A 15,501-nucleotide genomic window follows, 5' to 3' on the forward strand; every position below is an offset into this window, starting at 1 on the left:
TTTTTTAAATGGCAAATATTGGATTAAAAAAATATATATATATTTTTAAGAAATATAAAATTCCTTGCCGTCCTGCCCTCTCTCAGGCATCTGCTTTGTCAGTACTGGGGGGTCTTGCTCTCTCGCTGGCCCCTGTTGCCATAGGCGATGGAATGTGGGGTTGCTATGACAGCCTGACAGCTGGGTGAGAGGAGGAAGCTGTGAGTGGCCACAGCTGAGGGGGCAGGGAGAGAAGGAGTACCCCCTTAAAGTGAGACGTCTCACGTGTCACCCCCGGATCAGAATTGCAGTGGCTTCCTTGGGATAGCTAGTTCTGCTCTCTTGGTTGAGTTCAATTAGTGGTGTATGGCCCCTAGTGTACAGGTTCTTAGATTTTTTGTATAGCCCCTTGGTGATGAATTAAAATCCAAACTAGAAGTTAAATTTCACACCATTCCGACTCATGTTTCAAAGCGTTTCCTAAACACTTTTTAGGTTCTCATTCCGAGGAGTTGTGACCAGCAGGGTTGTCATTGCACTCGAGCTACTGAGTTGACCTCTGACCTGGGCTGTGTGTTTCAGTAGACAATTTTTATGACCTCAGAAATAATTGCAGAATAATCTCTGAGATTGGCAAAAGAGTCCCTTGACATTAAGTTTTGGGGATGTGGTAAAGAATATCGTTAAGCGAATGATTAATTGGAGTCATTAATGAAGTAACAGGGGAGCTGAATCGGGCCACAGCAGCTGTTTCTGACCGTCTCTGCTGCCGCAGGGCTGGGGGCTGGGGGCTGGGGGCTCGGGGCTCGGGGCTCGGGGCTCGGCTCTCTTCGGTGGGCAGCGGCACTTTCCTCAGTGCTCGTCCGGCACGATTTATCGAAGCTGGAGCTGGTAGCAGTCAGCGATGAGCCAGTGGTGAGCCTCTCTGGCCAGAGGCACAGAACGTTTCAATCCTCCTTCCTTCGTTTATAACCTCAGGGAGTGGGAAGGGTTAAAAACTCTCGAGGGGGGGGAGCCGAGGGTGGGGTTCCCGGGGTTCAGCAGGGTGTGTGTGTGTGTGTGAGCGCCGATCAGTGAACTCGCTACAGTACAGTACACGTGACCCCGTTTGACCTCGGGCTCGTGGCGAATGGGCTGTGACTGAGGATCAAAGGGCTCCTGACAGCTCTGCCCAACACCCCCCCCCCCCCCCCCCGCGGGGGGTCGGACTGAGACTCCGTGAGCATGGGGGTGGGATTACGGTCCCCTGTGTTTGTGTGCAGGAGGGGGACGGCAGGCGTGTGTCGCTGGAGTGGGTGGGGGTGTGTGTGTGTGTGTGAGGGTCCTTCAGTGGCGATAATGGAGCGGGTGGCAGCTGGCAGATGGCAGTGCCTCCTGGGAAATCAGGAGGGTCGACTCTGTTCTGAAAGAGAGGACACGTGCCGGCCCAGGGCCTGGGGGGGGGGGCAACACACACCCAGCAGGGGTGAGAGAGGGAGGGGGGTCGGCTCACACACTGCAGGCACACTGGCTGACTGGACACTGCTGCAACACTGACTGACTGGACACTGCTGTAACACTGAGTGACTGGACACTGCTGCAACACTGAGTGACTGGACACTGCTGCAACACTGAGTGACTGCACACTGCTGCAACACTGAGTGACTGGACACTGCTGTAACACTGACTGACTGGACACTGCTGCAACACTGAGTGACTGGACACTGCTGTAACACTGAGTGACTGGACACTGCTGTAACACTGACTGACTGGACACTGCTGCAACACTGAGTGACTGCACACTGCTGCAACACTGAGTGACTGGACACTGCTGTAACACTGACTGACTGGACACTGCTGCAACACTGAGTGACTGGACACTGCTGCAACACTGAGTGACTGGACACTGCTGTAACACTGACTGACTGGACACTGCTGCAACACTGAGTGACTGGACACTGCTGCAACACTGAGTGACTGGACACTGCTGCAACACTGAGTGACTGGACACTGCTGCAACACTGAGTGACTGGACACTGCTGTAACACTGACTGACTGGACACTGCTGTAACACTGACTGACTGCACACTGCTGCAACACTGAGTGACTGGACACTGCTGCAACACTGAGTGACTGGACACTGCTGTAACACTGAGTGACTGCACACTGCTGCAACACTGAGTGACTGGACACTGCTGCAACACTGAGTGACTGGACACTGCTGCAACACTGAGTGACTGGACACTGCTGCAACACTGAGTGACTGCACACTGCTGCAACACTGAGTGACTGGACACTGCTGTAACACTGAGTGACTGGACACTGCTGTAACACTGAGTGACTGGACACTGATGTAACACTGACTGACTGCACACTGCTGCAACACTGAGTGACTGGACACTGATGTAACACTGAGTGACTGGACACTGCTGTAACACTGAGTGACTGGACACTGCTGCAACACTGAGTGACTGGACACTGCTGCAACACTGAGTGACTGGACACTGCTGTAACACTGAGTGACTGGACACTGCTGCAACACTGAGTGACTGGACACTGCTGCAACACTGAGTGACTGGACACTGCTGTAACACTGAGTGACTGGACACTGCTGTAACACTGACTGACTGGACACTGCTGCAACACTGAGTGACTGGACACTGCTGCAACACTGAGTGACTGGACACTGCTGTAACACTGACTGACTGGACACTGATGTAACACTGACTGACTGCACACTGCTGCAACACTGAGTGACTGGACACTGCTGCAACACTGAGTGACTGGACACTGCTGCAACACTGAGTGACTGGACACTGCTGCAACACTGACTGACTGCACACTGCTGCAACACTGAGTGACTGGACACTGCTGTAACACTGAGTGACTGGACACTGCTGTAACACTGACTGACTGGACACTGATGTAACACTGACTGACTGCACACTGCTGCAACACTGAGTGACTGGACACTGATGTAACACTGAGTGACTGGACACTGCTGTAACACTGAGTGACTGGACACTGCTGCAACACTGAGTGACTGGACACTGCTGCAACACTGAGTGACTGGACACTGCTGCAACACTGAGTGACTGGACACTGCTGTAACACTGAGTGACTGGACACTGCTGCAACACTGAGTGACTGGACACTGCTGCAACACTGAGTGACTGGACACTGCTGTAACACTGAGTGACTGGACACTGCTGCAACACTGAGTGACTGGACACTGCTGCAACACTGAGTGACTGGACACTGCTGTAACACTGAGTGACTGGACACTGCTGTAACACTGAGTGACTGGACACTGCTGCAACACTGAGTGACTGGACACTGCTGTAACACTGAGTGACTGGACACTGCTGCAACACTGACTGACTGCACACTGCTGCAACACTGAGTGACTGGACACTGCTGTAACACTGAGTGACTGGACACTGCTGTAACACTGACTGACTGGACACTGATGTAACACTGACTGACTGCACACTGCTGCAACACTGAGTGACTGGACACTGATGTAACACTGAGTGACTGGACACTGCTGCAACACTGAGTGACTGCACACTGCTGCAACACTGAGTGACTGGACACTGCTGTAACACTGAGTGACTGGACACTGCTGTAACACTGAGTGACTGGACACTGCTGCAACACTGAGTGACTGGACACTGCTGTAACACTGAGTGACTGGACACTGCTGCAACACTGAGTGACTGGACACTGCTGCAACACTGAGTGACTGGACACTGCTGCAACACTGACTGACTGCACACTGCTGCAACACTGAGTGACTGGACACTGCTGCAACACTGAGTGACTGAACACTGCTGTAACACTGAGTGACTGGACACTGCTGTAACACTGACTGACTGGACACTGCTGCAACACTGAGTGACTGGACACTGCTGCAACACTGAGTGACTGGACACTGCTGTAACACTGACTGCCTGGACACTACTGTGATGCTGACTGGTCTGGACACTGCAGTACAATTGCAGTGACTGACTGGACACTCCAGTTCTTTAACACTGACTGACTAGATGTTACAGATAAGGCACACTGAATGACCAGACAAGACAGTACATTAACATTAATGGAGGTTTACTGAGTGAATGCTACATGAAAGGTGTGCTGAGTGCCTCTATGGTTCAGTTGTGCTTATTTGGATACTACAGTCTAGGCATTGACTGATTGGATACTTATATACAGTCAGTGATGTACTGGGCACAGATAAGCAAGATATCTGCACACTGCAGTGTAGCAGTGTAGACTGGCCAGTACAGTCCAGGTACACTGGACACTACAGTAAAGGCACTGGCTGACTGGACACTGCAGTGTACACTGGACACTACAGTAAAGGCACTGGCTGACTGGACACCAAAGTAGATTAACACTTCATCCTGGAAATACTCAAATGAATGAAGACAAATTATTCGGAAAGTAAAAAAAAAATAACAAGAGTTGCATCTTTAGAAATATTTCCGTATAAATTAACTGAACTGTCTGTGGCAACGATCACACATCTGCTCAAAAATCGCATCTTTTATCTTTCGAGGTTAGGAAACGCCGGTATATCTCACGATAACTGGCTATCGTTTGTGGCCTCTGGTCGTATTATTTATTTTTTCACTTTAAGTATCTATATCTATATGTTTACTCGTGTGATGACGGAAAACCGAACCGGTGTCATTTCGGTTTCTGTTGCCAAGGAAACACGGGGAGGGAGGGAGCGAGCGAGGGCGCGTGTGTGTCTGTGCGAGACAGCGAGGACAGAGGCAGCGCGTGCGGGGAAGTCTTCTCGCCTTAGCAACCTGCAGGGATGGCGGGGGGCCGGGGTGGGCGAATTGCGTTTCGGTAAAAAAGAAAAACAAAAAAAACAAAACAAAATTAGCCTGAGAGACGGGAGACGTGCGCGACTCGACCGAAAAGAAGCCTCCGAAACGGGACCGTCGCCTCTCGCTGTCGAAATCGCCGGGCTGCGTCTTCCTTCGCTTCGCGAGGATGCTCCTGGATTTTCCGTCCTTTTAGTTTTTAGATTATTCAGGTTTTTTTTGTGTCATTTTCCGCCGGCCTTCCCACCCCTCAGGTCGTTGAAGGACGGCGAATGATCATACACGCGCATTCGCCGGTCTGTTTTCGTGGCGTGAGGCTGCGGGGGGAGCCGCTCCCGCGTCCGTTACTTTCATGACCGGCTTCGTGTTCTGCTGCGCCGTGTACATGGACAAGACCGGCGTGCCTCGGGGTGAGTGAGCGCCCGGCCAGCTGCTGGCCGCGTGACCCTCGCCGGCCCGGCTCCCCCGTGCGCGGTGTCCGCGAGCGTGTGTGTGAGACGCTGCTGTCTGCGATAGCCGGTGCAGGACGAGCGCTCCTGTGTTGTGTGTGTTGTGTGTTGTGTGTGTGTGAGACGCTGCTGTCTGCGATAGCCGGTGCAGGACGAGCGCTCCTGTGTTGTGTGTTGTGTGTGTGTGTGCTGTGTGTTGTGTGTGTTGTGTGTGTGTGAGACGCTGCTGTCTGCGATAACCGGTGCAGGACGAGCGCTCCTGTGTTGTGTGTGCGTGCTGTGTGTTGTGTGTGTGTGTGTTGTGTGTTGTGTGTGTGAGACGCTGCTGTCTGCGATAGCCGGTGCAGGACGAGCGCTCCTGTGTTGTGTGTGTGTGTGTGCGTGCTGTGTGTTGTGTGTGTGTGTTGTGTGTGTGAGACGCTGCCGTCTGCGATAGCCGGTGCAGGACGAGCGCTCCTGTGTTGTGTGTGTGTGTGTTGTGTGTGTGTGTTGTGTGTGTGAGACGCTGCCGTCTGCGATAGCCGGTGCAGGACGAGCGCTCCTGTGTTGTGTGTGTGTGTGTTGTGTGTGTGTGTTGTGTGTGTGAGACGCTGCCGTCTGCGATAGCTGGTGCAGGACGAGCGCTCCTGTGTTGTGTGTTGTGTGTTGTGTGTGTGAGACGCTGCCGTCTGCGATAGCCGGTGCAGGACGAGCGCTCCTGTGTTGTGTGTTGTGTGTTGTGTGTTGTGTGTTGTGTGTTGTGTGTTGTGTGTTGTGTGTTGTGTGTTGTGTGTGTGAGACGCTGCTGTCTGCGATAGCCGGTGCAGGACGAGCGCTCCTGTGTTGTGTGTGTGTGTGTTGTGTGTGTGTGTGTTGTATGTGATGCGCGTGTGAGAACGAAGCTCAGGAAACCACCACGAACTGTCGTCCGACCCCCGTTGCCTCTCGATGGAGGGCAGTACATCGCTGTCTCAATATTGCCAGATCAGCCAGCCCTGCGCTGTGAGTTCGGGGGCTCAGTCATGATTATGGATATTGTGGCGGCGGTGAGTCAGGCGCGCCCTCAGACCCATGTCCTTATTTGCGCGTGTGTTTGCACGCAGAGTCACACCTCGCCGGAGCAGCAGAGAGCGGAGCGGACGCCTTGCTCTTCTCCAGCGCTATTCGTGAAGCGCTGTGTGGTTGTTTTCCTGTACAGAGCACGCGTTAGGACCCCACTGCCCCGTCCCCGCGGTTGGGATGATCTGTTTATCTCCAGTTAGCTTCTCCCCCGACCAGTCTCTGCGCCCGGAGTTGCCGGACGGTGCCCCGGTGCTCTGCCTCTGCTGGGGCCTCCCCGCGTGTTTCCACGGCGAGACCCCCGGTGTCTCCGGCGCGGCTGCGCGAGGGCTTCTGCCGCGCGTGCCGTGGGGTGCCGATGCAGCGCGCGCGCGCCGGGCAGCGGGAGAGGCGCCTGCAGGCTGTCAGTGCCCGTGCCGTGGAGGTGGTGGTGGTGGTGGTGGGGGGTTGTGTGTGTGTGTGTGATGTGGAGCTAAGTTTCGCTGGTTTTGATCTGCTCCTTTGCGCCGGATGCTAATTGCCTTCAAGACTGGTACGGGCGCATCTGCGCTGCTGCGTTCATGGATCACGTGGGCGTGTCGGCATATCTGTATTACAATATGTATTTGATTGCGTATTGTGTGTGTGCGCATGAAGCGTGGTTTCCTCCACACAGCCTAAAGACACGCCGTCGAGGTTAATCGTGATCTCTGGACTGTCTCGCTGAGGTGCGGGTGCACCTCGGGGTGCCTGGTGGCCTTTGTCCGCCAGGCCTGGTCCTAGCTCGCCGGCGGTTATGGGTAACCGGGGGATGTGTGAGTCTATATATACAGGACGAGGAAGGAGAGAGGCGCGCGTCCCCCCCCCGGCCGCGAGTGGAGCTGTGGGCTGGCGGACCAGCTCCCTGGCGCTGGTAGGGGGGGCACGCGTGGGCTGTGTGTCCGCGGGGGGAGTTTGATAATGCGGCAGATGTCGGCGGGGGTGGCAGTGTAGCGTTTCGGCTGGTTCCTTGTTCTCTGAACTCTGAACTCTGAACTCTGAACTCTTTCCGATTGCAGGAAGCGGTTGTCCTCGGGTCTTGCCCCTCGCCCAGCCGTTAGCAGGAGGGTCTGAGCTGTGGGGGTTCCCCTGCCTGAGCTGGTCCAGGCCGCGCTGGTGTTTAGTGAGACCCCTGTACCCCTCTTGTACCCCTTACACCCCCGGCCTGTTGCAGCGGGTGTCAGGGGACTGGACTCTGGGCTCTGGGAGCGCGAGACTGAGAGAGCGCTGCCGGGCTCGTGGGGCCTCTGGCCTCGTCCCCGGGCGGGGGGCCACTGCACCCTGTGGTACGGGGTTCCTGCTCTTGTTGTGGGGGGCGGAGACGGGGGGGCTGCAGTAGATGCTGGGGGGGTCACTGCTGTCCGAGTCGCAGCAGTCGCGATTGCGGTGACTTCATCCTCTCCCCGTAACGCCAGTGTGCGCCGTCTGTGTCTGTGTACACCGCTGTGGAAAAGCCGTTATTTCACACAGCCTCCCCTTGAACACACGCGAGGCTGCAGATGAGAAAAGGCCGGTCAGCCCGTCCAGCTCGCGTGGCGGCTTGAAGGTTTATCGATCCCGGGATCTCACCCAGCGGGGCGGCGGCTTCAGCCTGTTCCACGCTCCCCCCACCCTTGGCGTAAAAGGGTGCCTCCTGCCGTCCGTTCTGAAAGGCGCTCCTTTGTTGTTTGCACGTGTGTGTCCCCTGCTTCGTGTTACACTTTTCTTGCTGGGGGAAAAAAAAGAAAACTGGTTTCTTGATGGCTTCGAGGGGTTTGAACCCCTGTATCAGGTCCCCTTGTAGCTTCTGGCCAAATTTCCCCCTGGCCTTGACCAATCATGGCCTCCTAATAGCCCCCCTCTCTGAGCTGGCTTCATCACTCTGCTCTCCTCCCCACTGAGAGCTGCTGTGTGGGGAGCGGACTGGCGCATCATCCAGGTGGGGCTACACACTGGTGGGGGTGGAGGGGATCCCCATTACCTGTGAAGCGCTTTGAGTGGAGTGTCCAGAAAAGCGCTATATAAGTGTAAGGAATTGTTATTAATTATTATTATTCTCCCTTTTGAGACTGAAGAGGTCCAGTTCCTCCAGCCTGTCTTCATATGGCATGAAGGGTCTCACGGATCTGTCTTGGGATACCTGTGTCCCTTTCGCTCTGAGCAGAAAACGAGTGCAATGTTTCCCATTGAAACTCTTCTGTTCGATAATACAAAAATGTGTTTAAATGTCAAGTTTAGAAATAAATTATGGAACATAAAAGAGAGAAAACGGAACTGACATCAAATTAGTTGAAATATGTGTGCCGAATCAAAAAATAAAGGGGCTGAAATAATCGGCATATTTTATTTCATGCAGCCAAAGCTGCTGTCAGGGCAGTTTTTTGAAGCCAAGCTGTTTTCCTTTTGGGCGACAACCTTTCACAGCAGGCGATGAGGTTGGCTCTCTTGCCCGCTGTTTTTGGCTGGTTTGATTAGGAGCCGGAGGACCAGGATAATCAATAGCAGCCTCTTCCCTTTCATGTCTCGCAGCTGGGCAGCTCACTTCCCAGTGCCCTCGCCCATGACCTCTCACCTCTGACCTCCGACCTCCAACACCGTCCGGCTGCCCCTGCTCTGTGTTGAAAGGGGGTCGTGACTGTTTTTAAACTGCAAGATGCCCAGTTCTGCGACCTAATGGGTCTCAACCTTGAGCTCTGGTCCAAAGCACCCGACTTTAACCGAAGGGTTTTAGGGTTTGTTTTCATTTATGTCTGAGGACATGTGGATGGAAAGCAGTCTTGTTAACTGGAGCATTTTGTCTGCAAACTTCAAGCGTAGATGCATGTGGGGTTCACGATCGTGATATAATCTTTCATACTTGAGCATTCAGAGAATGCATTGATATATCTTACAAGTTGTGCGTCATGTGCTGTTTTCAGTCCCTACAGAAAAATGATTCATTTGCTACACGAACTTGTAATCTCATTCTAGATTAGACAGTTCCGAGCTGCAGTCAGTTCAGTAGCTCCTGGAAGTGTGTCTGGGGAGTACTGTTGTCCTGGAACGCGAGATTCGGTCTCGGCCTGTTTCTTCCCTGGGAATCGTGATAGACTGGGATACTGTGAGGCAGGCTGTCGTGTAGCTGACCAGCACCAAGTTTAAATTAGGATTCATGCGTCCGCTTGTTTTCAGCTTGAGAGTTCCTCCTCCTGCGCCCGGCGCACAGACTGCGCGTGTGGCCCGTTAGAAACGTCGAGACCGTTCGAGCCAGGGCTGCAGTTCTTCTCCCAGGAGCAGGATCGGGGCGGGGGGCATACAGAAGCACTGGGAAGCTTGAGCAAAACCTTCCGCACGGCTACAAAAACGCGTTTTTCAGAAAAACAGAAACAAAGATCAGGGCCATCCATGGGGGGCAGCTGGCAGGGAGAGAGGGGCTCCCCAGCAGCTCGCCTGCGTCAGACGCACCCCGTCACCGGGGGCCAGGCTGCTGCGCGTTCGCTCTCGGGGGTACCCCTCGTCTGCTGCCCCCGGGCTGGGGTCCTGCTGAGCCCGTAAAGACACTCACACAGGTACCACTGGCCCGGGCCTGGCTCACGAGAGCACCCAGCCGACCCGGATCGTCCGAGAGGACGTGGCCAGTGTGGGCCTCGGCAAGCCTCTTGGCAAGACCGGACCCCCCGAGCAGATCGGGCCCCCCCCCACCCCTCCGCGCTGGCATTGCGAGAGGTGGGCGTGTCCCTGGGGCGCGGGCCCTGCAGGTCCCCTTTCTGCCTGCACGGATCTGGGGGCTCGGATTTGAGGGCCAAGCCCCAAGCACCTCAGTGATCCCCAAGTAGGCGGTATAATAAAACCAGGAATCCCGACTTTTTTTTAAAAAGTAAGAAAGCACGTGCCGATTGCTTCCGTGTTGGAAGGGGCAAACGTCCTGCCATCAACCGTTGAGACGTCCGTCAGAGGGCAGAGACCAGAGGCGCTGCGGATGCCAGTATCTTCCGCGCAGAGGTGTTAAGAACAGGAAAGAGGATCCCTGCCACCTATCTTCTCATTTGGTAGTTAGTTTATTAGATAATTGACCCCAGGATCGCCTCCAGCTGTCCATCAGTTTCAATGGCATGGCTAGGCAGCCTGTTCATCACTCCTACACCCCTTAATGTAAAGACGTGCATCCTGTTCACTGTTTTAAATGCCATTCCTATATACTTTTTTCCTATTTTTTTCTATTTTTTATAAGATCACAGGATAGAGAATTCAATTCATAATACTTTACTCACCACCACGGGGGCAGTTTAAGCAGCAACAAAAGTGGTGCAACAACAACACCAAAAGAACAACGTTATGAAGAAAACAAATATAGCACCCGTGCTCTTAGATCAAGGGCTCCCAGCCGTGGTCCTGAGGAGCTCATGGCTTGTTTTTATTCCACCTGAGCACTCAGTTAGAAAAATGAGTCCTGACTAGACCACATTGTGGATTTAATTTGGGCTCTATAATTTTTCCAGCTCCTTAAGGCTACTTCTTACATGTTATTAATTATTCATTTTATGTTACTTAAGTTCTCCAAACTATGAGTAGAACAAATGTGTGTACTTTCTAACCAAGCAACCTGTTAGTTCAGTTAGGAAGAGCTCAGCTACAGTGAAACTCAAGTGGACTGGTCGCTTGTCCACTGGAGAACACACACAGCCTCTGGACTGGTCACTAGCTCACTGCAGGACACACACAGTTAGAGTGTATGTGTCTGTATTTGTGAGCATGTGTTCTTCTTTGTGTGCCGGAGTGTGAGTGTGTATGTGTGTGTGTGTGGGTTCCTCTGTGTGTGTGCATGTCTCTGTGTGCGTTCTTCTCTTTGTGTGTTTCACTGTGTACCCATGTCTGTGTGTGTGCATACATGTCTCTGTGTGCACACGAGTGCGTGTCTCTATATGCAAATTTGTCTGTGTGTGTCTCAGTGTGTGCATACATATTCCGCGTGCACGTCCGTGTGTGTGTCTCTGCGTGGACGTCCGTGTGTGTGTTTCAGTCTCTGTCTCTGCGTGCGTGTCTGTGTGTGTGCCTCAGTGTGTGCGTGTGTCTCTGCATGCACGTCTGTGTGTGCGTGTGTGTCAGTGTGTCTGTGTGTGCGTGTGCCTGTGTGTGAGAGCCCTGATGGTTTCGATGACTCTCTGGAAACCAGGCCCGGGACACTCTGGGGTTTGACTCCTTGCCGATATGTTTTTCTCCCATTTTCTGGATCTATTTTTAGCTGAGGTGGCGAACTCCAGACTGCCTGAAAAAAGGCCTTATTCTTTTCTCCTTTTTTCACTTGGGAAGAATGTAGGATGTTTACTTTATAAATTGTTACCTGCTCTCTCAGACCAAAGCCATTTGATAATTCTGATAAAAGTTTTTTTCATTTTTTTTAACATTCTGTCTTCTTCTAAAACCAATAGTCATAAAAAACCCATAAAAGATAAATATGTTTAACAATCTCTCTTTAAGCCTTCCCGTATGCATTTACCATTTTAGTTAGACTCATGCATTTTCTAGTAGAGCTGGTTACAGTTTATTTAAATGCACAAAGCAGTTATCCTGCATTTACCCTGCGGTTGTGCGGGGAGAGAGGAGCTCTGCTCTGCGGAAGGGAAGCCGTCCGGAAGTGCTTGCCAGGCGCAGGGCCTCATGGTGCCGAAAGCAGAGAAGGACAGATCCAGCTTGTTCGGTTCTCTGCCTGTGTTGAGACAGAGCCTGGCGCAGAAGGGTTTTCTCTGTAATAGGCGGCCACAACCTTTCGTAAGTTTCACAGTGATGAAAGTGGCAGCTGGTCATTCTTTCTGGAGCTGAGTGGAGCCTCTCATGCCGCCCTTAATGGAGCAGGCCTGAGATTCCGCTGTGTCTGCTGCTGGTACCAGGTAGGGCCTGACTTAGATGATCATGCAAAAGACTGACACTTGTGTCACGGGGACCACAGTATAGAAAAACCAAGATTACATCTTGTGTGCATTTTAATCCAGGGGCGCTTGGTGGGATTCAGCCAGGAGATAGCTAAAGGTGGCGTTTTCAGGTGTCCAATGGGACAGCAACATCCCAGGAGATAGCCTGAACAGAACAGCTGCCAGGATTGAGCATTTCCTGTCAGATCTGGTAGAAATGGACATCGTGCTTGATGCATTGAAATTTAAAACATCACTAGGTCCAAGCCTCCTCAGCAGGGAAAAGTAATAAATCGATCTTGGAATACAAATAAAAAATCATGCTAAAGGGTCCATTTAAGAGACAGCTCCATCTTTGTCTGCATGTGTCTCAGTTTGAAAAGGGGGTCTTGTTGCAAGGCTGGAGTGAGGACAGCCTGTGTGCTGTCTCGCTGGCAAGCCGATCGGCGGCCCGGATGAAGTGAGTGGATTATTTCAGGCTGCAGGGAAGATCCTTAAAGAAGGCCCAGACATCCCTGTGCCAAGACAGCCGGGCCTGCTCCTGCCAGGAGAGCCAGCCCAACACGTGGAAGTAATAAAGCTCGATGCTTAACTGGTGTCATCATATGGAATCAATTAAGGCCATGTGGGGGACAGCCTCTCCCTTAAGATGGCCAGAGCTCCCGGCCGCCCGGGCCCGCCTGTGGGCACGCTGCCCGCGCCGCTTGAAGAGCTTGCTGGGACGTCCCGCCCGTCTGTGTCCTGCAGCCCTTCCGCAGGGCAGCCGCCGCAGCAGAGTCCTGCAAAACCCCACAGCCCGCGAGATACTGAGCACAGTGCGGCCCGCGAGACACTGAGCACACTGCGGCCCGCGAGACACTGAGCACAGTGCGGCCCGCTAGACACTGAGCACAGTGCGGCCCGCGAGACACTGAGCACAGTGCGGCCCGCGAGACACTGAGCACACTGCGGCCCGCGAGACACTGAGCACACTGCGGCCCGCGAGACACTGAGCACAGTGCGGCCCGCGAGATACTGAGCACAGTGTGGCCCGCGAGATACTGAGCACAGTGTGGCTCGCGAGTTACCGAGCACAGTGTGGCTCGCGAGTTACTGAGCACACTGAGGCCTGCAATCTACTGAGCACACTGTGGCCCGTGAGCTACTGAACACACTAAATCCCACAAGCTACTGAGCACACTGCGGCCTGAGAGTGCTCGAGGTGCGGGCTGTGTCCAGTGTAGGAGGGGTCAGGACTCGGGGTGCGGGCTGTGTCCAGTGTAGGAGGGGTCAGGACTCGGGGTGCGGGCTGTGTCCAGTGTAGGAGGGGTCAGGACTCGGGGTGCGGGCTGTGTCCAGTGTAGGAGGGGTCAGGACTCGGGGTGCGGGCTGTGTCCAGTGTAGGAGGGGTCAGGACTCGGGGTGCGGGCTGTGTCCAGTGTAGGAGGGGTCAGGACTCGGGGTGCGGGCTGTGTCCAGTGTAGGAGGGGTCAGGACTCGGGGTGCGGGCTGTGTCCAGTGTAGGAGGGGTCAGGACTCGGGGTGCGGGCTGTGTCCAGTGTAGGAGGGGTCAGGACTCGGGGTGCGGGCTGTGTCCAGTGTAGGAGGGGTCAGGACTCGGGGTGCGGGCTGTGTCCAGTGTAGGAGGGGTCAGGATTCGGGGTGCGGGCTGTGTCCAGTGTAGGAGGGGTCAGGACTCGGGGTGCGGGCTGTGTCCAGTGTAGGAGGGGTCAGGACTCGGGGTGCGGGCTGTGTCCAGTGTAGGAGGGGTCAGGACTCGGGGTGCGGGCTGTGTCCAGTGTAGGAGGGGTCAGGACTCGGGGTGCGGGCTGTGTCCAGTGTAGGAGGGGTCAGGACTCGGGGTGCGGGCTGTGTCCAGTGTAGGAGGGGTCAGGATTCGGGGTGCGGGCTGTGTCCAGTGTAGGAGGGGTCAGGACTCGGGGTGCGGGCTGTGTCCAGTGTAGGAGGGGTCAGGACTCGGGGTGCGGGCTGTGTCCAGTGTAGGAGGGGTCAGGACTCGGGGTGCGGGCTGTGTCCAGTGTAGGAGGGGTCAGGACTCGGGGTGCGGGCTGTGTCCAGTGTAGGAGGGGTCAGGACTCGGGGTGCGGGCTGTGTCCAGTGTAGGAGGGGTCAGGACTCGGGGTGCGGGCTGTGTCCAGTGTAGGAGGGGTCAGGACTCGGGGTGCGGGCTGTGTCCAGTGTAGGAGGGGTCAGGACTCGGGGTGCGGGCTGTGTCCAGTGTAGGAGGGGTCAGGACTCGGGGTGCGGGCTGTGTCCAGTGTAGGAGGGGTCAGGACTCGGGGTGCGGGCTGTGTCCAGTGTAGGAGGGGTCAGGACTCGGGGTGCGGGCTGTGTCCAGTGTAGGAGGGGTCAGGACTCGGGGTGCGGGCTGTCTGCGGATTCTCATGCTGTGAATGCGGACCTGTTTATTATATCTCTGCTCCATGCTTTCCCCTTCCTTCTTTGCTTGTGAAAGTTCAATTACGGGAATGAATGTAATAAAAAGAAGGAGGAGGAGGAGAATATCTTTCAGGGCTCGCGCTCGTCTGCTGGAAGCACAGCTCTCCGCTCTTTCTCTTCCTGGAGCTCTGAGGCGCCTGAAAGGAGCCCATCAGGCGTATTCACAGCTGCTCTCTTAATGTGCAGAAAGCTGCATGTCTTCCTGTGCACCGATCTTTCCCAGTGGATCTGCAGGGGGAAGGGGGTGACTGCGCTGTACTGTGCTTTCCAGCGGGGGGCTGTGGACAGGAGCGCCTGCTGCAGTACTGTTTTGGGGGGCTTGAGGGTGCCGTGCCTCCTCCCTCTTCCTAAACCCTTTCTCATCCCTCGTTAGGCTCCTCCTCCTCCAGTCCGCGGCTCCTGACCAAGAGCCTGTCCCTGGAGCCGGGGCCCTGCCTGGGGAGCCGCGAGACCCCCCAGCGCCTCTGCTCGGACCCCGGGCCCCTGGGACCCCAGGACTGCAACGGCACCAGCGAGAGGGGGCCCCCGGAGCTGCCCCCCGCGGGCCCAAAGACGCGGCCCCCGCTGCCTGGACCCAAGCCGCAAGGTAGGCAAACGCCCGCCCTCCCTGCTGCAGCCTGGGGGGGACATGAGGAATCACAGGGAAGAGTTGAGGAATTACGGGAAAACTTCAGGGGAACCAGTGTTCAAACCCACAGTGGAATTCAGCCAGGCCAACACCTCTGCTCCTCCACCCGTTGTAGAGATCATTAAAGACCTTGGAGTGGTCAGGACCAGCTTCCCCTGTCTGCTGCTCAGGCATGGTTTGGACACTCTGGTCAAGAGGGAAGAGCGCCCCCTGCTGGTCCAGCACTACACACAGCAGCTCCCGGGCCAGATCAGACTACAAGGCTG

General features: G+C 54.9%; 1 protein-coding gene across 2 annotated transcripts in view; it reads left to right on the forward strand.

The window, feature by feature from the left end:
- fgd1 (FYVE, RhoGEF and PH domain containing 1) overlaps window positions 1-15,501 on the forward strand; it is a 45,263-nt gene that overhangs the window by 13,224 nt on the left and 16,538 nt on the right. The window contains exons 1-2 of one of the 2 annotated variants that reach the window (XM_069183775.1): window positions 4,651-5,206; window positions 14,981-15,193. In XM_069183775.1, the coding sequence (XP_069039876.1) occupies window positions 5,149-5,206; window positions 14,981-15,193 (271 nt within the window). In that variant the 5' untranslated portion in view covers window positions 4,651-5,148. Of the gene's footprint in view, window positions 1-4,650; window positions 5,207-14,980; window positions 15,194-15,501 lie in introns of those variants that run through there. The other variant, XM_069183774.1, reaches the window with a different exon arrangement.

Source organism: Lepisosteus oculatus, chromosome 2, assembly GCF_040954835.1.
Source record: "Lepisosteus oculatus isolate fLepOcu1 chromosome 2, fLepOcu1.hap2, whole genome shotgun sequence".
Lineage (NCBI taxonomy): Eukaryota > Metazoa > Chordata > Actinopteri > Semionotiformes > Lepisosteidae > Lepisosteus > Lepisosteus oculatus.